Genomic DNA, 24,179 nt, shown 5'->3' with positions numbered 1-24,179 from the left:
TGGCTGATACTTGAGTTTTTCTTATGTTTATCTGTTGGTTTGTTTCTGCATTTGTTAATTTATTCATTAATTTATTAAGTGACCATCTGGGTATCTAATTCATGCTACATACAAGATCTCACAGCACTCAGTGTTTACCACTGTCATGACATATAACACTCTCCAACATGATACCTTACTAACTTATCTGCCCTAAAACCAGGAAATATGTTTGCTGATGACTGACAGCAGAGAACCTAGCACACAGCAGGCAGTCAATAAGCACTTCCTGGCCACATATGGTGGCTCACGCCTGTAATCCTAGCACTTTGGGAGGCCGAGGCAGGCGGATCACTTGAGGTCAGGAGTTTGAGACCAGCCTGTCTAATATGGTGAAACCCCCATCTCTACTAAAAATACAAAAATTAGCCAGGCATGGTGGTGCACGCCTGTAATCCCAGCTACTCGGGAGGCTGAAACAGGAGAGAGAATCGCTTGAATCCAGGAGGCGGAGGTTGCAGTGAGCCAAGATTGTGCCACTGCACTCTAGCCTGGGTGACGGAGCGAGACTCCATCTCAAAAAAAAAAAAAAAAAAGTTTCTAAATGAACAAATTATCAGAAGGTAGTATTCACATTTTACAGATTAACAGTTTCACAGCAGCTAAATAATTAGCCTAAGACCACACAGCTAATAAAAAGATTTACTCAGTTCTGACTCTTCCTCTGGAGCTTTGGAAGACAGACCCGTAACACTTCATTTTAGGAGGGTAAGATTAATGCCGTGACACAAGGACACAAGACACTGTGCTCCAGTACAGTCAAAGAGGCTGCTTAGTCAGCCTGGATGAAGCAGGGTGGAAGAAGGCTCCATTTAGGAGCATTGTTTGAGGACCTAGGTCTCACTGAAGGATGAGTAGGCATCAGCATGGGAGGGGAAGGAGGAAGGACATTCCAGACAGGGTTTAAAACAACGACAAGAGGTCACCGGCCAAGACCAGATCACAGAAGACCTCATGGAGCTGGCTAAGGAGTCTGGACTGTGTCTTAGGGATTTCAGAGAATCAATAAAAGGTTATTAACGGGCAAGAGAAATGCAACTTTCCTATGTGATTTGACTTACCTCTATTTGGAAACAGTTTATGTAACCCACTCCTGATGGGAGAATAAACCCAGTATCCTGAGGCAGGGGGAGGTCGACTGCCTTCCTTCCCATCCTGCTGCCCAGGGCGTGGTTTTCTAACAGGAGTTGAGGCTGTGTACTTAAGGCCAACACCAGAGTCCTTGGTGGCCTGGGAACTATGGCTGGAAACCTAAAACAAATGACAGCAGAGCACACTATCTATTATAAATGGAAAGGCTGATTTTAAGAAATGTCAAAGTCTAGAGCAAAGTTGAGATGTAGCAAGGTTGAGAAAGAACTTGGTTCCTTTTCATTATCCTTATTTTTCACAGAAGTGAGGTGATTACATGGTCACATAAACTGCAGTTCCATACACAATTCAGCTTATTAACATCCCTCTGGACTTGATTGACATGGCAGTGTCAGGGAAGCCAAGCAGAAAGGAGGGCTATGTGGGTAATGGCTGGGGTCACATCAGACTGGTCTGTGAAAATGAAGGGCTCAAAGTGTGGTGAAAGCAAACAAATTAATGTCTATTTATCCTTTCAAAAGCCATTTTAAAACATCCATCTCCTATCCTCTCTTTTGGTACAATTTTCTAGAAATCACAAGTCCTTGGCCATACCAAAATGGAAAAAGCATGTTATCTGGCTGTTTGACTGGGTTAACTTTATGCAGCAACTCCCCAAGAGAGAGAAATGAAAATAAGTTCTCTGTAGTGATCAGACTCCCAGGTGTCAGCTTCTGTTCTCTCTGTAGTCATTTCTCCTAGTGGTTTTTTGTTTTGTTTTTAACCTCATTCTTGATGGCCCAGCGACTGAGGGAAAGGAAACCAGTGAACTTTGAAGAAATCTGGGGTCACCAGTCTTCTGTGGTCCTGGGAGCTTGGCATGGCTTTAAAGCTCTACTCTGCTACCCTCCTTCTCCTTCTCAGACTGTAGGTACATCCTCTAAACCCTTACCCAGCTCAGGCTTATATGTTTTGCTCTAATTTATACTGCTTCCACCTCCAGCTCTGGTTGTACCAAGGAGCTGGCTTCCTTTAGGATTGCTGGGAGAATCTAAGATTCTGCTCTTCAGGGGTCTGGTTAAGTCTACACAGCCCTGGGATCCTAGTGTGTCTGAGCTGCTTCTCCCTGACTATTGCTCATCGGCTGATTCTAGCAGGATGGCACCAGGCCCCTCTGCTTTGGATGAATACAGCCTATAGTCTTCTCCTCACTTTCAACACTCAGGCCCCAGTCTTCTCCTCACTTCCCACATTCAGGCCCCAGGCCCCGACCATTTCTCTTTAACATCCTATAATCTCATCTCCTCTTTCCCAGCTCCACTGATCTAGCTCTGGCTTCTACTCTTTACCTGAATCAGTTCAAAGAGCCCCACGGAAAGCACACCCTACCACAAGTATAGTCTCTCTACTAGCCAGAATATTATTCCTAAATTATAGCTCTGATCATTTTAGTATACAACCCATTTCTCATGGCCTACATAATTAAGTGTAAGAGATTCTAAGACCCTTTAAAAAAAGCATGACCCCAGACCAGCACGGTGATGGCTCACGCCTATAATCCCAGAACTTTGGGAGACCGAGGTGGGCAGATCACCTGAGGTCAGGAGTTTGAGACCAGCCTGGCCAACATGGCAAAACCCCATCTCTACTAAAAATCTAAAAATTAGCCAGGCGTGGTGGCGCCTGCCTATAATCCCAGCTACTCAGGAGGCGGAAACAGGAGAATCGCCTGAACCCAGGAGGCAGTGGTTGCAAGGAGCCGAGATTGCGCCACTGCACTCCAGCCTGGGGACACAGCAAGGCTCCGTCTCCAAAAAAAAAAAAAAGGCATGACCTCAATCTACTTTTCAGCTTCATCTGACACTGTTCCTATAAACCCTCTAGCCCCACAAAGCTACTTGTCTTTGCCAAGCCAATAACCCTCCTCTTCCATACGAGCTGTTTCCTCCCTCCTAAAAGCTCATCGCTCACTGCTTGCTAAGTGCTGACTTCACATCCCTGCTTGTGAAGCATTCCTCCCTGAACTTCCCATCAGATGAATCCTTAACACCTCTCTGCAACTAGAGAATACAGGTCAGGTCTGTTGTCATAGGTATGTCACCATTTTGCAATTATGCTGGCATGGCCAATGAGCTCTTTGAGAGCAGGGGCTTTACCATTCATCGTGATGCCCCACCACTGCCTAGCACTTGGCCTAGGCTTCAGTAAGCACTGAAAGAATGAATGTTAAAAGGACATGAAACCCAGATGCCTTTTTTTCTGTCGGAGGCTCTGCACAATTCTATGCCCATTTCAGCAGGCTCTCTGGGCTCAAATCACCTTTTCTCCTTACAGCATCTGCATTCAAGGACCCTAACACATACCACCTGAGTATGAACAGTCAACTGTCACCTTCCCCAAGAAGGCCCTATTTTCATCTCAAATATTAAAAACACTATAGAACCTCAATGCACGGCTTAGCATAGAAATGTTGTTTTTGGTACCTGTTCATAAATTTGGGGAAGGGGACAATGTCACACTTTCTTCAAGAAAATTCAGTATACATTCCCAACACCACAGAATTCCTACTTTTGATGATGGTGGTGGAGGCATAAAGTACCAATAGCCTCGTCTTTTGAAAGGATCTGCCATACTGCTGATGTAATCATTCTGATAAGAAACTTCACGTCGAAGTTCAGCAATTTCTTCTAAAACATTTTCAAAGCCTCCTTTGTTGTCTGTAAAGAAAAGTCATTCTATGAAATTGATATGAAATCATTTACTTCCTTTCTTTCTCAAAATATAAAAGAGATTCTATGAGAGCCAATTAATTTTATCAGTTCCTCAAAGCTGACTTTCAGTCTGCCCTTTGGTAAGTCAAAAAAAAAGCAAACTGATTTGTAAACATTATTTATTTTGAAATTACAAATACAAAACTCTCTTTTTCTTTTTTTGAGACAGTCTCACTCTGTTATCCAGTCTGGAGTGCAGTGGCCCAATCTCGGCTCACTGCAACCTCCGCCTCCCAGGTTCAAGTGATTCTCCTGCCTCAGCTTCCCGAGTAGCTGGGTTTACAGGTGCCCACCTCCACACCCAGCTAATTTTTGTATTTTTTAGTAGAGACAGGGTGTCACCATGTTGGCCAGGCTGGTCTTGAACTCCTGACCTCAAGCGATCCACCCACCTCAGCCTCCCAAAGTGCTAGGATCACAGGCGTGAGCCACTGCGCCCGCCCACAAATATGAAACTCTTATCTTGGCAACCAAGTCCCCCAGTAACACACTTACAGAAAATACTTTTAAAATTATCTGATTTATTTGATTTTACTTATTAAGCTAATTACCACAGCTCTCTAAATCAAGCATGGACTTGATTTGTAACAGTTAAAGGTAAAAAACAAAGGAGATGATTTAATTTTATGACTACAAAACCACTGCCAAAAATCAAAGCCCAATACTTTACCAGTTCCGGTGAGGTCTAGTACATTCTGCAGCCTTTCAATCTCTGTCCTTTGTCGTTCCATTGTCTCATTCAGTTTCTCAATTTCTAGGACCTGTGAGTTTGCTCCAGTACCTACACCTGTTTTCTCCATCGCAAGTCGAAACTATTTAAAAAATCACACATACAAAGTTGCCAATGAATTCATTCTTTCCCAAACACATTTATCCTTTCAACTTGATTATGATTCTGTATTTATTTACACTTTCCCAGTGAGGAAACTGCATTACTTGGAAACTGCACCAAGCCTGGCACACAGTAGAGGATAAAGTACTGATTAACTATTGATTGCACTTCAGAATTCTTTGAGACATCACCTACAGTAATTTTGTCTTTTAGGAACTGATAAGAATCTGATAAAGAGGAGGTCTCTGGGTACCAACACTGACCTGCTCCTCCTTCTGCCTGAGAAGATTCTGCAGGAGTTCGATCTCAGCTTCTGCTTGGGTCAGATCTCTGGCTGCTTGTGCTGCCTTTCTGCTGAACCTCTCTGCTTCCTGCAACTCCTACTGGGACAGAAGTATGAGAAAGGCACCACTGCTATCACAGGTTGTCTTTCGTTTCTTCCTCTTGGATTGATTCTTCTGCTTTCATCACATTGCCTACCAGGCTGTCCATGAAAAGGGACACCCAAGCCCCACCTTCTCCTGTGTTGTTCCCATTGTTGGGCAGCCTGCCCAGCCCCCAACCCCAAGGTGCGGCATCCGAAAGAACAAAGGCTAATTTTTTTACTTTTTTACTTTTACTACAGTCTTCCATGATTATGTCTCTCTGGGCTCTCATCATTAGATTTTTGTCTCCTGTGATCTGCTATCTTAATCTCATTAGCATTTGCATCCTGTAAAGCACGGTAACAGACATTAGCTCAGAAAGGAGTCATACTATGAAGTAACATTTTCACATGACTGCACGAGATGAAAAATTTGAGATTCAGAGGGATTATATGACAATCCTTCAAGAACCCTTGTCCAGGTAGATGTTGACAGCTACCTCCCTAAGCAGATCCTTACACTTAAAGGTAGGCATAGCATGTTTATTTGATGATTCCTTTCAGGGCTCAGTAGAACGCAGTATCCATGGCAGCACAAAATAAATTATTAGGGGTTGTGATGGGGGAAATATAATCTTTAGGTCTTAAGAAAAACAGACAACTTTACAGTGGTTTATAAAATAACCAATGTCTATAGCAAGATCAATAATACAAGCTGCCATGTTTTTTGACAGCAGCATCATTGATGGAAACCTGTTCTGTACATGTGAACTCACCTCTGCTCGCTCCTGGTTAATTTTCATAACAGTTCCATGAAGAGACTTCAGCTGGTCTTTGGCAATGGTGAGCTCAGCTGTGGCTAGCTTATCAGAGGTGGCCACGGCTTTCTTTAGTTTCTTCAGTTCTTTATCTAAACCAAAAACTTGCTCCTGAGATTTGGCATCTTCAAGTTTCTTCTAAAATAAAAGAAACGTTAATTAAACAGATGAATCATTTGGCAGGAATGAATTCAGATGTAAGCTCCAGGAGGGTAGGGACTCTGTTCACTGCTGCCTAGAACAATACTTGATACACAGGAGGTACTCCACATATATCCACTGAATAAATAATAGATCTCAAAACTGTGAGAAACTTGGACTACGTCTTCTTAGTCAAGAATCTTAGTGTTCATAACTTCATCCATTCATTGGAAAAACATTTCCTAGCACCACCACCAAGGCGTGGATGAACCCACCTTTGAAATCATTGAATCAGGCCCTGGGCATACAATGGTGGCAAAAGAATTTGGCATTTTTGAGAAAGTGAAAGGAGGAGCACAGTGAGAAATGGAGAGATCTAAACAGAGGCAAATCATGTAGGCCTCGTAGGCTTAAGAATTTTGGTCTTACTCCTAAGAACAAAGGAAGCTACAGGAGGGGAGACTGATTACAGCCACTTGACATTTCAGAAAGAGCATCTTGGCTGCTCTGGAGAGCAGGGTCATGAGTAGAAGTGACAGATCGATCAGACAGCCACAGCAGTCATCCAGAAGAGAGATGATGACAGCACAAGGGTCTAGCATCAGAGAAGGAAAAAGGACATATATTCCAGATATATTTTAGAGATGGATTCAATAGGACTTGGAAACTGATGAGTTCTCAGTGAAGGCTGAAGCAAGGCATTCACTGAGGCTGGGAGAAAGCAGACAGCAGGTGTGAGGAATGAGAAGGTGTGAAACAGTGAGGCATGGGAGAGGAAGCTCACCACAGAAAAGGGTCATATTGTCTATTTGAGATTGGTAACTATAAGTTTATAATGACACCACAATACCGGATGGTGACTTTTTTCTCCAGGAACACCCAGTGTAAGTGCAGGCCCAAAGAAAGCAGAGAGCTTCAGTTTTGTCAGGGAAATAAAACAGTAGAAAAGGGCAAGGAACTTGAGGATATTTGTTAAAAAAAAAGTTATAGTTGGTAGACCACAAAATTTAAGTTGGACAAGTAAGAAAGTAAAGACAAGGGCTTAACAGATAGCAAAGGTGGGGGTGAGGCTAATGAATTGGAAGCTCAATAAGGCTGAGAAATTTTTAGTGTGTGGATACCAGCAGGATAAGCGGTTATGATTACAGCAAGACACTTCAGTTTGTGATTTCAGAGGTGGGTGCAATTTTTAAACTTGACAAAGTCCAGAATGTGACAATGGGAGTAGATGGTTGAGGTGGAATGGAGAAAAGCCATCAAAGAGAGGCAGGGTTATTAGAAAGGATGATGAGGAGTTTAAAAGTAATTTCCCGTGGATGTGTCCAACTGGACAAGAGGTTTCAAAGGAGTCAAACTCTTCCCAATATCATTTGTTAAGTACCACCTAGTTAACTCGAAAGTCACTCCGTACATTCTCAATTCTCTTGTTTCCATCTACCACGACACATGGTCTTAGCTTCTTGACTCAATGACATGCATCCAGGTCCCACCTAGGTCAGGTTCAGCACTGTGCCAGCAATGCAGTCAGAGGTGACTACAGATCGCACCCATCTCGGCTGACCTAGCTGCCAGTGGGCAGGACACTGGCAGCAGGTACTTATGTGTCTCATTTTCTAAGCCTCCCCTACCTTTTTCTCTAACTCTCGGAGTTGGGCCAGAATTCTCTCCTTCTCTTCATCAGCTTCCTGAAGTTGGAGATCTGTAAGGCCTTGGATTTCCTCCATACTTTTTAGATTTTCTTGCAAATAGTGAATTTCATTCTCCAGTTGCTGGATTCTTGCTTCATGTTGCCTCTTATCAAAATTAATCTGTGAAGAAATAAAATTTCAAGAATGATTTTTAGGCAAAATATGTTTTAAGCAAAATAAAAACCTTTTATAGAATTATCACCCATTTTACAACAGGCTGTAACTTAATTTTTTACTAATGAGTTGTCAGGAATGGTTTTATCTTGAACGATCTCTAGGAGTCATTTGAATGTTTGCCTCTTCATTAAAATCATCGCATCAAAAAATACCAGATTCTGGTAACACACCATACTCTAGGAATGTGGCATTATTTACCTGCCTGTTATAAAATAACTTGCCTTTGCTTCCAAATCAAGGAAAACACAATGTCACAAACAAGCCTGACTTTGACATTATAACCACATTCAGGGTTGAGTTTTAGTCACACCCAGCTTGACTTGTTATAAGAGAAAATAACAACAATTATGTTGTATTTACTTGACAAAGGAAGCATTGTAATTTGCTGAAAAACATTAATATTTGCCAAACACTTCCCTCCAGGTGCCTCTTGCCCTTGTCTTACTCTTGCTTCCAGGGCTCTCTCACAGGCCTGCCTGAACTCTTCTTGTCCAGTTGCCAGTTTCTCTTGCTGCAGAGCCATTTCTTCTTGGAGTTTTCTCTCTCTAACTTGTGCTTCATCTCTTTCCCACTGGGAGCGTGCAAGAATTTCACTGAATTGTTTCTGTAAATCAGCAAGACTTTTCCCTAAGACATCTGAAGGACTATGGATGCTAGTAAGGAGGGGGAAAAATGGTATAAATGTGACATTTAATTTTTGATGCTGGATACAAACATGCTATTAACTTTAGCTCCAGAGTAAAAAGCTGTGTGGAGGGACTGGTGTCAATCTATAGCATTTTACTGACCATCTCCTAAGCGCAAATTATTGTTTTATAAAATGACTGCTGCCACTCTGAAAACATAGGCTCATATCAGGCTAACAATATTTGCTCCAAGAATAAATGTCCATTTCATATATTTGAAATACTTATGTTTTCTTTTGATGCTTCTTCTCTATTTAAAATGTATAATGTGGCTCTACTTCCTGACCATATGTAATTAACTTTCAAGAAACAATAACTCTTAAATACCAAAAATTACTCTTAAATACCAAAAAAAAAGATCCAAAATGTAAAAACAATCAGTGGCAGACAATTAAAATTAAACAATCTTTTGTCTCAGTCATGAAAACATCATAAGGAGACCCTTACAAAAGAAATTTGCCATTAACAGAACTTAGAAAGATGAGTTTATCACTGAACCTCACACTCACAACTCTCAAGTTGTGAGGCCCACTCTAGACTTGGAGGTCTTGCTTTTTCCTTACTTCATTTCCCCAGCTCCTAATTTCAGTTTTCTTCTTAGTTCATCCACACGAGCTGCCACTTCTTCTGGACGAACCAAACCATCAACCACATGGTTAAGGTGATTCTGGAAATCTTTAAGTTGCTGTTTTAACAGATTATTGTCATCCTATGGAGGGGGATGAAATAGGGATTATCTATTACATGCCAGCATATTTTCAGTACTAACGAACTAACAAACATATCTAGACCACAGAACTAAATTCAGACAATGCCTCTTTCAAGTAAAAAGAAATTCCTAAAATTTCCGTATGATTAATCTACTTCAAACTCAGTGTAACAATGTTAACTGAAATGAATAATTTAGAATGCAATGAACATGCTTTCAAGTGTTTGTTCCATCTGGAGTCCTCTTTATCTGTAAACTGTCCATGCCCATTGCCCCAAGGCAGCCCTTTCTGTAGTACTATCTAATCCTGGCCATAGATCATCTGACTTGAGGCCAGTCAACACATCAACTAGCCAGAGAACAGGTTCTCATTCTCTCCATAATTTGAAACAAGATTCAGTACAGCAAGCCTATATAAATGCTGGACCTGAAAATATGTTAACTTAGGGTTGGGATCTATGCTGGGCCACATACAATGCTCGGAGAGATGGAAAAAGAGAAATGAGAGAAATGAGAGAGCCCCTATATCAACATGAAAGGCAGAGCAGCTCTGGTTCCTAGCAAGCTGTCTCCTTTCTTGAGCTAGTGTGAGTAGGTTTTGGTTCATTGCAACTAAATGATTTCTGACAAAGAAATGTAGAGTGGGTTTAACTTGTACTCAGGAGGTTCATTGGCCAAGTAATCAAAGAATCTAGTTCTAACTAAGGTAGTCCCACAACACGTGTCAGCATTCTAGAAAGTTGACTTCACTTTCTTCTTTGGAGAAGGCCCCTGAAGAATATTATATTAGTCCTTTTCTCCAAAAGATGTACACTTAAGTATTTGCAGGTGAAAGAAAGATGTATGAAATTTTTCTTTAAAATATTCCAGCAACAAAAGAGGTGGACAAAATGAAACAATGAATGTTGACAACTGTTTAGGTTGGGCAATGGGTAAATAAGGGTCATAAGCTATTCTGTTTTTGTGTTATATGAAATTTCTATACTAAAAACGGAAAATGATAACTCAAGGAAGACCCAACATACACACACACCTCACATAGTCATGGAAAACATGTATATCTTTTATGGCATTTGCTTCAGAAGTGGAGCTGAGCACAGTAAAAATTAAATTCTAGGTTATTAGATTTCTTTAAACTTCGAGGAACAAATATTTGAAGTGTTAGAAGAAGAGAACATTTGAGTGAGTTTAGTCTTATTTCTCTCAAATCCCCCTACGTAGTTTTTTTGGAACCCTTCCTCCAAGCCACATAAACTCTGCCCTTTTATTTCTGGTGATAACAGCTACCATCTCAGCTAGCCAAGAGGCCCCAACCTCACAGATTTGGAGACCTGAGTGATGATTCTGGTACTTGTTTGTTCAGATATCTGTCTTCTTTGAGAGTTTAATTATCTGAAAAATCCTATCCACCTGTTTTTCCTGCAGTTTGTTCAGCAGATTACTGTGAGAACAGCTATAAAAATATTGACATACATTTCCACTAATAAAAAATGATTACTTTTTTTTTTTTTTTGAGACGGAGTCTCGCTCTGTCACCCAGGCTGGAGTGCAGTGGCGCGATCTCGGCTCACTGCAAGCTCCGCCTCCCGGGTTCACGCTATTCTCCTGCCTCAGCCTCTCCGAGTAGCTGGGACTACAGGCGCCTGCCACCACGCCCGGCTAATTTTTTTTTTTTTTATATTTTTAGTAGAGACGGGGTTTCACCGTGGTCTCGATCTCCTGACCTCGTGATCCGCCCGCCTCGGCCTCCCAAAGTGCTGGGATTACAAGCGTGAGCCACCGCGCCCGGCCACATTTTTAATAGCATCCTTTCTGAGAAGAGGATAGTTAGAACTATTTACAGATAAGAAATCCCACTGCAAATGACTCTAGTTAAATTCCTGGATAATTACAAAGACATTTCAGTGGACGAGGATGCACCAATCTGATCATTTTAGTTTGGTCTGGTGACAAATCTGCTTTTAGAAGAAAAGCAAGATACTGCTTTTGCCCATGAGTTTACACAGTATATTGTTTACTACTGACACTGCCTCTATCTCTTTGCACCATCATAAAAACAAAAGGAGAATCACAAATAATAATCTTAAAACAATGGTCACAAGAGAACAGGGGCTATGGTGCTGCTCCACCCAGAATTCCCTTTTTTCTACTAATTCAAGTTGCTTACTACATGTTAGAGCAGGTTGCTAAGTGCCTGACTAAAGATATCATCATCTTTGGGTGTTCTGTGTAAGAATGTATTCTAAAACAACAAATCTCTACCTGCAAGCGTTTAAGTTTTACATGGAGCTCACTGTTCTCTTGCTCCTTTTCTTCTGAGAACTGGGCTTTTCCAAGGGCATTCTTGAGGGCTTGCCTTTCCTTCTCAAGTTCTGCTTGAAGGGCTGATTGTTCTAACTGTCACCATAGGAAGCAATGACATGAAAGTGTAAAACAGCAATAATTTATGATTTTAAAAGGCACAAATAAATTTACATATACACACAATCCCTTGCTAGCTATAGTTTTACAACTCAATTTTATGTTTATACTCCCAAATTTAAAAACCAAAGACAATTTTTTCACACAATCCTTAAACTATTATTAACACTTAAGAAGGAGTAAGCATCAGAATCAGCTCAGCCCAAATACACCAAATTAGAATCTTCAGCGGTGGGCCGAGGCAACTACCTTTAAAAGTTCTGCAAGTGATCCAACAGTTATTGCTCTCCTTTCCCTTAGACTAGTATTTCTCAACCTGTGGTCCTCAAAAAAACTGTATCAACACTAGGTATGTCTGTCAAAAATGCAGACACCTAAACTCTATCTCAGAAAAGAGATCCTGGATCAGAATCTCTAGGGTGGGTGGGGCCAAGGAATCTGTATTTATCAAGCATCACAAGTGAGTTCATGCAACTAAAGTTTACCAATCAGAGATCTGTAGATCTTCAGATCAGAGACAGGAGATCTGTTATGCTTCATATTCTCAATGTGTGATTTGAAGACCAATCCTGGCAGTCTTGGTGCTGAGGGAGGGGGAATGTCCCTTTCAATACCAAGTGAATCGGTGAAAAGGCTAGGCTCTTAAAATAATTTCGTCAAGACTTATGAGAAGAAAATAAAAGCCAATCAAAGTACAAAGGACAATGTATTTCAAGCTAGTACAGTCTGGCTTGAAAAGAGGAGAATTTATTAAGGAAAATGCCATCTAGAAATTTTATTTATTAGTATTTTAAAATATTTACTGTTATTTTAATTGTTTTCCTAAAACCTGATCTCTGAGACTCTGATCTTGTCAACTATACTTCTACAAAACTCGGTAGTCTTGAGAAATACCATCCTGACAACTGTCAAGTGATGATCTGATATCTCATAAGTAAAGGAAGATACATAATTACTATAATAAACCAGACACATTTCTAGTTCCTTTTCTAATCATATGAATTATTTTTACATGCATTCCTGAGATTCAAAATATCTTATTTATTTCATTTTCATCAAATAAGCACATGACGCTTCTCATATGCCAGGCACTGATGCTTCTCATATGCCAGGCACTGAAAAAGCAGAAACAAACAGATACAATCTGGGCATTCACTGAGCTCTGAGTCTAGCTGGGGTAAAACAAACAGATCATCTAGGAGCATCTAAACAGATGATCATCATATGCATGATAAATACCCTTACTGTGCACAGGTTATAGGAAAACCAAAGTAGAGTCCTGAACCCAGATTTTCAGCAGGAAGAAAGGAAAGGTTGAGGTGGGCTTCCTGAAAGAAGATGCAACTCATCTGGCTAATAAATTGTATTTTTAATCTGATAAAGAATATATTACAACTGGCCTCTGCCTGCCCCTCTGCCTTTACCACTCATTCTCTTTCCTCACTCCTCTCCCTGCTCCTGGCATCCTGGAGGCATACTTTCAGCACTTCAAATGTACTATATGCTCTCTCTCCTCACCTCTCTGCCTAGAATACAAATACCTTACCTTTACCCCTTTCACCCTGTCCCCTCTGCATGGCCAAATCCTACTCATCCATCAGCCATCAGCTGAAACATCATTTCTGTGGGATGGTCTTCCCTGACTACTTCCTCGTTGGCCAAAGAATACTGTCCCTTTCTTTCTTCCATACCTGTTTCACCTGCTGGACTAAAGTTTACCAATCAGAGATCTGTCAGCCCCACAGGATGGTGACCATGTCTGTGCATTGCTTAGAGAATCCACAGTACCTGGCCCTCAATGGCCAATCAATAAATATTTATTGGATATGTTTTCTGTAACTTGCAAGTATAATTTAAACTAGTGGATCTTTCAACCAACCCTAAAAGGAGACAGCAAACTACAACTTATCATCAACCTAAAAGAGGTCTCGGCCGGGCACAGTGCCCCATGCTTGTAATCCCAGCACTTTGGGAGGCTGAGGCGGGCGGATCACCGGAAGTCGGGGGTTTGTAGACCAGCCTGACCAACATGGTGAAATCCCATCTCTATTAACATACAAAAAATCAGCCAGGCATGGTGGCACGCACCTGTAGTCCCAGCTACTCAGGAGGCTGAGGCAGGACAATTGCTTGAACTTAGGAGGCGGAGGTTGCAGTGAGCCGACATCATGCCACTGCACTCCAGCCTAGCAACAGAGCAAGACTCTGTCTCAAAAAAAAAAGTCCTTAAACCTGTTCTAAGAAGGAAAAACTAGCATTTATTGAGTATCAACTGTCAGGTGCTTTCATGTCCATTATCTCATTTATCTTCCCCATAAGCCATTTTACAGAGGAGGAAAAGGCTGGGAGGCTCAGAGCTATGAACTGATTTCCCCATGTTCACACAGGGGTAGTTATTAGCACTCACAATGTCTGACTCCAAAATTCTGCCTTTCTCATCACTCCATATATACTGTATGAAAAAACGCTTAATTTTAAATTAAGACATAAATTTAAAAAAGATGATATCTTAAGGCATAGGGTACTTAGTTTCTAGTTGGCTTCATGCTCCTACTTACCTGGGTAAGTCTTGTTACTTTTTCCAACTCTTCCTTGAGCTGGTTGGCTTCAGCATCCCTTAGGTTTAGCCGAGCCTCTAGCTCAGCTTCATAGGCACTGAGATCTCCCTGGGTCTGCTGCAAAGATGCATTCACCTCATGCTGCTTTTGGAGGGCACTTTCTAGCTCTGCAAGCTCCTAGAAAGATTCAGTGGATTTAACTATGGAACCCTCACTGTGCTGCTTAAGCATCTGCAAGGCATTATAAGTAACTTGAGCACTGTAAACCAAATGCTGGCCAGCTACTGCTGCCTGCCACAAAGTTTTCAGTAGCAATATGACGAAGCCTCAGGCTGTGCATATCCTGGTTGGAGAACAAAACCCTGGCTAAACATAATCAAGAAAGTCAGTAAGCTCCCAACATACTGTTTTTCAAAGGGACCAGTTCCGTGACACTTATGAGTCTAAAAACATAAAGAGGGAGAAAGGAAGGAAAAAAAGAGTAGGATAAGATTTAATGCTTATTTTTCATCTGATGTTGGACAAAATGTTTTCATATTCATTATTTCATTGTATCTTCACAATAACTGTATAAGGCAACTTGCAGTTTTACAGATGAGGAACTGTAGAATGAATATCTAAGTAAACTACACAGGGCTATGTAGCTAGAAAAAGGATAGTCAGCATGCAAATGTAGATCTCTGACTCCAAAGCCCACGCTCTCTCTATTAAACCATAGCATGTTCATTTATCAGAAGAACAAAATGGGACCGGCACTCTCTAATATTAAGGATGATAAGAGTACCTTAAATGAGTGCTAACAAGAATATAGGTATATATTTATTAGCATACCATGGTTCTGATTCATTTTAGTCCATTTGTGTTTTGTGATTAAACATTATCTCTTTCATCTATTTACTTGCAATCAAACTATTACAGATTAAAGAGAAGGATTCTACGATGAGAACTTCTACAAAAGAGCTGTCCAAAAACCACTTGGCAACTCAATCATTTGGGCTGCTTGTTTAAAATATAGATACTACATATAACCAACCAAAGATTATTATCCAGAATATGTAAAGAATTCCTACAAATCTTTAAGAAAAGGCAGAGACAATTCAACAAAAAATAGGCAAAGACTATGAATAGGGGATTCACTCAAGAGGAAACGTGAACAGCAAATGAAAGGTGATCAGCTTCTCCAGTAACCAGGGGAAAACGCAGTTAACTTAAGATACTATTTTACATAGAACACAGAGATACAAATTAAACACACCATGAAGAAACAATCAGTCAAACCCAGAATGTGGTTCAATCTATGGAATACCAGCCTGGATTTTACACACGCACGTGCACACACACACACATTCTTGGGGCAATCAAGAAAATCTGAATATGGTTTAGATATTAGAGTACCTTAGGGCCGGGCACGGTGGCTCATGCCTGTAATCCCAGCACTTTGGGAGGCCAAGGCGGGTGGATCATGAAGTCAGGAGATTGAGACCATCCTGGCCAACATGGTGAAATCTATCTCTACTAACACACACACACAAAAAATTAACCAGGCGTGGTGGCACACCCCTGTAGTCCCAGCTACTTAGGAGGCTGAGGCAGGGGAATCACTTGAACCTGAGAGGCGGAGGTTGCAGTGAGCCAAGATCACGCCACTGCACTCCCAGCCTGGCGACAGAGCAAGACTCCATCTCAAAAAAAAAAAAAAAAAGATATTAGAGGACATTAGGGAATTACCGTCAATTTTCTTAGGTGTAATAATGATATGGTAGTGATGCAGGAAAATGCTCTTAAAAAGATGTGTGTTGACGGGATGATGTTATGATATCTGCAACTTTCTAATGAGCAAAGGAAAAAAGTATGTGTCTATGAGAAAGAGAAAATAAATAAATCAAAATATTTATTGAATCCAAGAGGGTTCACAGATGTTCACCAAACTATTCTTTCAACTTTCTTGTAACTGTAAACATCTTCACAATAGAAAGATGGAAAGGCCTTTAAAGCTCAGCAGACGAGCAAACATGAAGTCTGATAAAATACTGAATTTCCTAAATTTGATAATTATTCTGTGTTTATGTTAGAAAATGTCCTTGTTCATAGAAAATATATAATGAAATATTTAGGAGCAAAGGAGCATGATGTCTACAACTGATTTCCAAATGGTTCAGGAAAAAAAATCTGTATAAAAATGTATATAAAATTGAATCCCGTTCCAAGATGGCCGAATAGGAACAGCTTGGTCTGCAGCTCCCAGCGTGATCGACGCAGACGATGGGTGATTTCTGCATTTCCAGCTGAGGTACCTGGTTCATCTCATTGGCACTGATTGGACAGTGGGTGCAGCCCACGGAGGGCGACCCGAAGCAGGGTGGGGCATCGCCTCACCCAGGAAATGCAAGGGGTAGGGGGATTTCCCTTTCCTAGCCAAGGGAAGCTGTACCTTCGCAGAAGACGGTACCTGGAGAAACAGGACACTCTCGCCCAAATACTGTGCTTTTCCAACAGTCTTAGCAAACGGCACACCAGGAGATCATATCCCACACCTGGCTCAGTGGGTCCCATGCTCACGGAGCCTTGCTCACTGCTAGTGCAGCAGTCTGAGATCCACCTACAAGGCAGCAGCCTGGCAGGGGGAGGGGCATCCACCATTGCTGAGGCTTGAGTAGGTAAACACAGCAGCCAGGAAGCTCGAAATGGGCGGAGCCCACCGCAGCTCAGCAAGACCTCTGCCTCTACATGTAGACTCCACCTTTAGGGGCAGGGCATAGCTGAACAAAAGGCAGCAGAAACTTCTGCAAACGTCCCTGTAGGACACCTCTGAAGAGAGCAGTGGTTCTCCCAGCACAGTGTTTGAGCTCAGAGAACGGACAGACTGCCTCCTCAAGTGGGTCCCTGACCCCTGTGTAGCCTAACTGGGAGACACCTCCCAGTAGGGGCCAACTGACACCTCATACAGGCAGGTGCCCCTCTGGGAAGAAGCTTCCAGAGGAAGGATTAGGCAGCAATATTTGCTGTTCTGCAATATTTGCTGTTCTGCAGCCTCTACTTGTGATACCGGGGCAAACAGTGTCTGGAGTGGACCTCTAGCAAACTCCAACAGACCTGCAGCTGAGGGACCTGACTGTTAGAAGGAAAACTAACAAATAGAAAGGAATAGCCTCGACATCAACAAAAAGGACATCCACACCAAAACCCCATCTGGAGGTCACCAACATCAAAGACCAAAGTTAGATAAAACCACCAAGATGGGGAGAAACCAGAGCAGAAAAGCTGAAAATTCTAAAAACCAGAGCGCCTTTTCTGCTCCAAAGGATGGCAGCTCCTCACCAGCAACGGAACAAAGCTGGATGGAGAATGAGTTTGATGAGCTGACAGAAGTAGGCTTCAGAAGGTCGGTAATAACAAACCTCTTTAAGCTAAAGGAGGATGTTTGAACCCATCACAAGGAAGCCAAAAACCTTGAAAAAAGATTAGACGAATGGCTAATTAGAATAAACAGTGTAGAGAAGACCTTAAAGGACCTGATGGAGCTGAAAACCATGGCATGAGAACTACGTGACACACGCACAAGCTTCAATAGCCAATTTGATCAAGTGGAAGAAAGGGTATCAGTGACTGAAGATCAAATGAATGAAATAAAGCAAGAAGAGAAGTTTAGAGAAAAAAAGAGTAAAAAGAAATGAACAAAGCCTCCAAGAAATATGGGACTATGTGAAAAGACCAAATCTACGTTTGAATGGTGTACCTGAAAGTGACGGGGAGAATGGAACCAAGTTGGAAAACACTCTTCAGGATATTATCCAGGAGAACTTCCCTAACCTAGCAAGGCAGGCCAACATTCAAATTCAGGAAATACAGTGAAAGCCACAAAGATACTCCTCGAGAAGAGCAACTCCAAGACACATAATTGTCAGATTCTCCAAGGTTGACATGAAGCAAAAAATGTTAAGGGCAGGCAGAGAGAAAGGTTGGGTTACCCACAAAGGGAAGCCCATCAGACTAACGGCAGATCTCTCAGAAACTCTACAAGCCAGAAGAGAGTAGGGGCCAATATGCAACATTCTTAAAAGAAAATAATTTTCAACCCAGAATTTCATATCCATCCAAACTAAGCTTCATAAGTGAAGGAAAAATAAAATCCTTTACAGACAAGCAAATGCTGAGAAATTTTGTCACCACCAGGCCTGCCCTAAAAGAGCTCCTGAAGGAAGCACTAAACATGGAAAGGAACAACCGGTACCAGCCACTGCAAAAACATGCCAAATTGTAAAGACCATCAATGCTAGGAAGAAACTGCATCAACTAACCAACAAAATAACCAGCTAGCATCATAACGACAGGATCAAATCCACACATAACAATATTAACCTTAAATGTAAATGGGCTAAATGCCCCCATTTAAAAGACACAGACTGGCAAATTGGATAAAGAGTCAAGACCCATCTGTGTGCTGTATTCAGGAGCCCCATCTCATGTGCAGAGACACATATAGGCTCAAAATAAACGGATGGAGGAAGATCTACCAAGCAAATTGAAAGCAAAAAAAAAGCAGGGCCTGCAATCCCAGTCTCTGATAAAACAGACTTTAAACTAACAAAGATCAAAAGAGACAAAGAAGGCCATTACATAATGGTGAAGGGATCAATTCAACAAGAAGGGCTGACTATCCTAAACATACATGCACCCAATACAGGAGAACCCAGATTCATAAAGCAAGTCCTTAGAGACCTACAAAGAGACTTAAACTCCCACAAAATAATAATGGGAGACTTTAACACCCCACTGTCAATATTAGACAGATCAACAAGACAGAAGGTTAACAAGGATATCCAGGAATTGAACTCAGCTCTGCACCAAGCAGACCTAATAGACATCTACAGAATTCTCTACCCCAAATCAGCAGAACACACATTCTTCTCAGCACCACATCACACTTATTCCAAAACTGACCACATAGTTGGAAGTAAAGCACTCCTCAGCAAATATAAAAGGACAGAAATCATAACAAACTGTCTCTCAGACCACAGTGCAATCAAACTAGAACTCAAGATTAAGAAACTCACTCAAAACCACTCAACTACATGGAAACTGAACAACCTGCTCCTGAATGACTACTGGGTACATAATGAAATGAAGGCAGAAATAAAGATGTTCTTTGAAACAAATGAGAACAAAGACACAACATACCAGAATCTCTGAGATACATTTAAAGTAGTGTATAAGGGGAAATGTATAGCACTAAATGCCCACAAGAGAAAGCAGGAAAGATCTAAAATCGATACCCTAACAACACAATTAAAAGAACTAGAGAAGCAAGAGCAAACACATTCAAAAGCTAGCAGAAGGCAAAGAACAACTAAGATCAGGGCCAAACTAAAAGAGATAGAGACACAAAAAACCCTTCAAAAAAAATCAATGAATCCAGGAGCTTTTTTGAAAGGATCAACAAAATAGATAGACCACTAGCAAGACTAATAAAGAAGAAAAGAGGGAAGAATCAAATAGATGCAATAAAAAATGATGAAGAGGATATCACCACCAATCCCAGAGATACAAACTACCATCAGAGAATACTATAAACACCTCTATGCAAATAAACTAGAAAATCTAGAAGAAATGGATAAATTCCTGGACATATACACCCTCCCAAGACTAAACCAGGAAGAAGTTGAATCCCTGAATAGACCAATAACAGGCTCTGAAATTGAGGCAATAATTAATAGCTTACCAACCAAAAAAACTCCAGGACCAGACGGATTCACAGCTGAATTCTACCAGAGGTGCAAAGAGGAGCTGGTACCATTCCTTCTGAAACTCTTCTAATGAATAGAAAAAGAGGGAATCTTCCCTAACTCATTTTATGAGGCCAGCATCATCCTGATACCAAAGCCTGGCAGAGACACAACAAAAAAAGACAATTTTACACCAATATCCCTGATGAACATCGATGTGAAAATCCTCAGTAAAATACTGGCAAACTGAATCCAGCAGCACATCAAAAAGCTTATCCACCATGATCAAGTGGGCTTCATCCCTGGGATGCAAGGCTGGTTCAACCTATACAAATCAATAAACATAATCCATCACATAAACAGAACCAATGACAAAAACCACATGATTATCTCAATAGATGCAGAAAAGGCCTTCAACAAAATTCAACAGCCCTTCATGCTAAAAACTCTCAATAAATTAGATATTGATGGGACATATCTCAAAATAACAAGATGAGTTCATGTCCTTTGCAGGGACATGGATGCAGCTGGAAACCATCATTATTTGCAACTATCACAAGGACAGAAAACCAAACACCACATGTTCTCACTCATAGGTGGGAACTGAACAATGAGAACACTTGGACACAGGGCGGGGAACATCACACACTGGGGCCTGTCATGGGTGGGGGGCTGGGGGAGGGACAGAATTAGGAGACGTACCTAATGTAAATGATGAGTTAATGGGTTCAGCAAACCAATGTGAAACATGTATACCTATGTAACAAATCTGCACGTATCCTAGAACTTAAAGTATAATAATAATTAAAAAGTATATAAAATCATGTAAAAATTACATATGAGGAGATAAGGCAAATGTGTTAAAATAGTAATTGGTGACTCTGGGTGAAAGGCAAATGTGAGTTATTTGTATTCCTCTTGCAACTTTCTCGCAAGTTTGAAGTTATTTCAAAATAAAAGCTTTAAAAAAAAGTTGGACAACACTACAGCGTTGGCAAGGATGTGGCAGAATGGTAGCCCCCACATTGCTGGTGGGAGTAAAAGCTGATGAACTCACTATGAAAAGTAATTTGACAATATCTACTGAACTTAATTAAGGATGGACATACTCTCTGACCCATAGTTCTGCTTCTCAGCATAGTCCCCATGTGTTCAAGATGTGTGCAAGAATGTTATGCTCAGCATTGTTTGCAATAGCATAACACTGGAAATCACCTAAATGCCCCCCAAAAAGAGAACGAATAAATAATACATTTGTGGTATGTCCATAAAGCAGGATGGTACATATATCTGTAAAAATGAACAAAGTAGAACTACATCTAACAGTGTGCATAATTCTCGAAAACATATGCCAGGTGCCATGGCTCACACCTGTAATCCGAGCATTTTGGGAGGCCAAGGCGGGCGGATCACCTGAGGTTGGGAGTTCGAGACCAGCCTGACCAACATGGAGAAACCCCATCTGTACTAAAAATACAAAATTAGCCGGCAGGTGGTGAATGCCTGTAATCCCAGCTACTCGGGAGGCTGAGGCAGGAGAATCGCTTCAACCCGGGAGGCGGAGGTTGCAGTGAGCCGAGATCGTGCCATTGCACTCCAGCCTGGGCAACAAGAGCAAAACTTCGTCTCAAAAAAAAAAAAAAACCAAAGCAAACAAACAAAAACATAAACATGAAGGAAGAAAGAAAGTGGCCATATATGCACACTATGATACATTTTGTATAAGTCTTAAAATCATGGAAAATACTATATATTGCTTATGGGTGTTTACATATATAATAAAAGAATAGAGATGCAGGGAAATAATAACCATATTCAGAACTTTGTTACTTCTGGAAAGGAGTAGAGAGGATTTCAAATGTATCTATAATGTTTTATTTCTTAAGCTGGGTTGTGAGTACACGATATTAAATATTATTTGTGATTTTTTTAATATGCCTGAAATATTTCATAATATTAAAATATATTAATTCAATTTCTGGAGCCAGCTCCACTGAGCAAGAAGTTTGGAAATCTCTAGTTCTCAGGTATGATAACATTTTCCAAACAACTAAAATAGAGCAAGGGAAATCTCCAAACGAATGTGTAACAAATCAGGTTCATAAGGATATAATTTAAAACAATATGTCTGTCTTGTTAGCTATAAAATAATGTTAAAATTATCCAGTAACAACAAGAAAAACCATTCTGTGCTCAATTTTTCAGCACAAATAAAATATTAACATTTAATACAGTATTTGTAATAGCTACCATTTCATATTTTTTAGAGTTATTTGGCAACAATATCTTTCCGGGCTAGATATGCAGCTTAAATAATCTTCCTTTTCTGAGCAAAGAAAAATAATTATTCCAAATGTATCACAGCTAAAGAAGAAAAAAAAAAGCCCAACTGTTAAAAAAAATCACCATATAGCCACTAATACTTTTTCCCACTAAAAAATGTACTGTTACCTCCTCCAACTAACTTAATTTGGACATTATCTACTTATGAAGCTAAGGAAAATAGACAGAAAAAAAAAATACCTTCCTCATATTTTCTGCGTCCATGGCAACTATTTCCAGTTGGTCTCTCTCCTGCTCGACTTCTGTCAATCTCTGCAACAATGTCTCTTTCTCATCCTGCAGCTTCCTGCACTCATTCTGGGCCTGAGTTGCCTGGCCTTTAATGGTCCCCAGGTATTCTTGCAACCCACTGATGACACCTTCTAAATCCTTCTTCAGGGCTTCATTTGCTGCTATCTGGCCTAAGCAAGATGCAAAAAGGATAATAATATATCTTTTTTTTTTTTTTTTTTTTGAGACGGAGTCTTGCTCTGTCGCCCAGGCTGGAGTGCAGTGGCGCGATCTCGGCTCACTGCAAGCTCCGCCTCCCGGGTTGACGCCATTCTCCTGCCTCAGCCTCTCCAAGTAGCTGGGACTACAGGCGCCCGCCACCATGCCCGGCTAATTTTTTGTATTTTTAGTAGAGACGGGGTTTCACCGTGGTCTCAATCTCCTGACCTCGTGATCTGCCCGCCTCGGCCTCCCAAAGTGCTGGGATTACAAGCGTGAGCCACCGCGCCCGGCCTAATAATATATCTTTTTGAAGTACTGCATTGTCTCCTCAGCATTTTGTTATTAGCCAAGAGTGAAATTCTAAGCTTTCAATTCTTTCCTATCATTTTTCTTTTTCAAAACATAATGTTAAATTTTCTTCCTATTATAGATAGTAAAGGAGTATTAAGCAGGTATAAAATAAAAAATAGTACATTTAGGGGGCAATGCTTATAAAATGCCTGATTCATGCTGTAAAAAGTTTAATTTTGGCCGGGTGCGGTGATTCAAGCCTGTAATCCCAGCACTTTGGGAGGCCAAGGCAGGCGGATCATGAGGTCAGGAGATCGAGACCATCCTGGCTAACACAGTGAAACCCCGTCTCTATTAAAAATACAAAAAATTAGCCGGGCATGGTGGCACGTGCCTGTAGTCCCTGCTACTCGCGAGGCTGAGGCAGGAGGATCACTTGAACCCCGGAGGCAGAGGCTGCAGTGAGCTGAGATCACGCCACTGCACTCCAGCCTGGGTGACAGAGCAAGGCTCCATCTCAAAAAAAAAAAAAAAAAAGTTTAATTTTCAAATAAAATAAAAAATACGTAGCAAAACTGTGAGTTCTTGCTGCTAAATACATAGAACAAAACCACTCAGTATGTAAGATGAATCCAAGACTGGCAACATAACGTGTAACCTAAACACTTAAAACACACACACAGTACTGGATACGCACCATGTGCCAGGAACTTTATGAACACTATCTCTCTCTCTTCTTTTTTTTTTTTTTTCAGACAAAGTTTCACTCTGTCACCCAGGCTGGAGTGCAGTGGCACAATCACGGCTCACTGTAGCCTCAACCTCCCTGAGCTCAGGTGATCCTCCACCCTCAGCCTCCCAAGCAGATGGTGCCACAGGCACACGTACCACTATGCCTGGCTAATTTTTTTTTTTTTTTTGTAGAGACGGGGTTTCGCCATATTGCCCATGCTGATCTCGAACTCCTGGGCTCAAGTGATATGCCTGCCTCAGCCTCCCAAAGTGCTGGGATTACAGGCGTGAGCCACCACTTCTGGCCTATGAATACTAGCTCATTTAATTATCACAGCAACTAATGATTGAGATAAAAACAACTTGTCCAAGGTGACACAGCT

The 24,179-nt window shown here is 41.2% G+C and overlaps 1 protein-coding gene across 1 annotated transcript in view; it reads right to left on the bottom strand.

Annotated features, from left to right (window-relative positions):
- The window catches only part of CNTRL (centriolin), a 101,468-nt gene that overhangs the window by 27,819 nt on the left and 49,470 nt on the right, over positions 1-24,179 (bottom strand). Inside the window, exons 13-23 of the mRNA XM_030817724.1 lie at positions 22,522-22,742; positions 14,276-14,452; positions 11,559-11,693; positions 9,151-9,296; positions 8,347-8,554; positions 7,665-7,844; positions 5,854-6,033; positions 4,977-5,093; positions 4,552-4,693; positions 3,679-3,827; positions 1,101-1,290 (exon numbers count right to left, since the gene is read on the bottom strand). Of these exons, the coding sequence (XP_030673584.1) occupies positions 1,101-1,290; positions 3,679-3,827; positions 4,552-4,693; positions 4,977-5,093; positions 5,854-6,033; positions 7,665-7,844; positions 8,347-8,554; positions 9,151-9,296; positions 11,559-11,693; positions 14,276-14,452; positions 22,522-22,742 (1,845 nt within the window). The remainder of the gene's footprint in view (positions 1-1,100; positions 1,291-3,678; positions 3,828-4,551; positions 4,694-4,976; positions 5,094-5,853; positions 6,034-7,664; positions 7,845-8,346; positions 8,555-9,150; positions 9,297-11,558; positions 11,694-14,275; positions 14,453-22,521; positions 22,743-24,179) is intronic.

The sequence above is a fragment of the Nomascus leucogenys genome, chromosome 8 (assembly GCF_006542625.1).
Source record: "Nomascus leucogenys isolate Asia chromosome 8, Asia_NLE_v1, whole genome shotgun sequence".
NCBI lineage: Eukaryota > Metazoa > Chordata > Mammalia > Primates > Hylobatidae > Nomascus > Nomascus leucogenys.
Note: the sequence above shows the minus strand (reverse complement) of the source record. Positions and strands in the feature narration are given on the sequence as shown.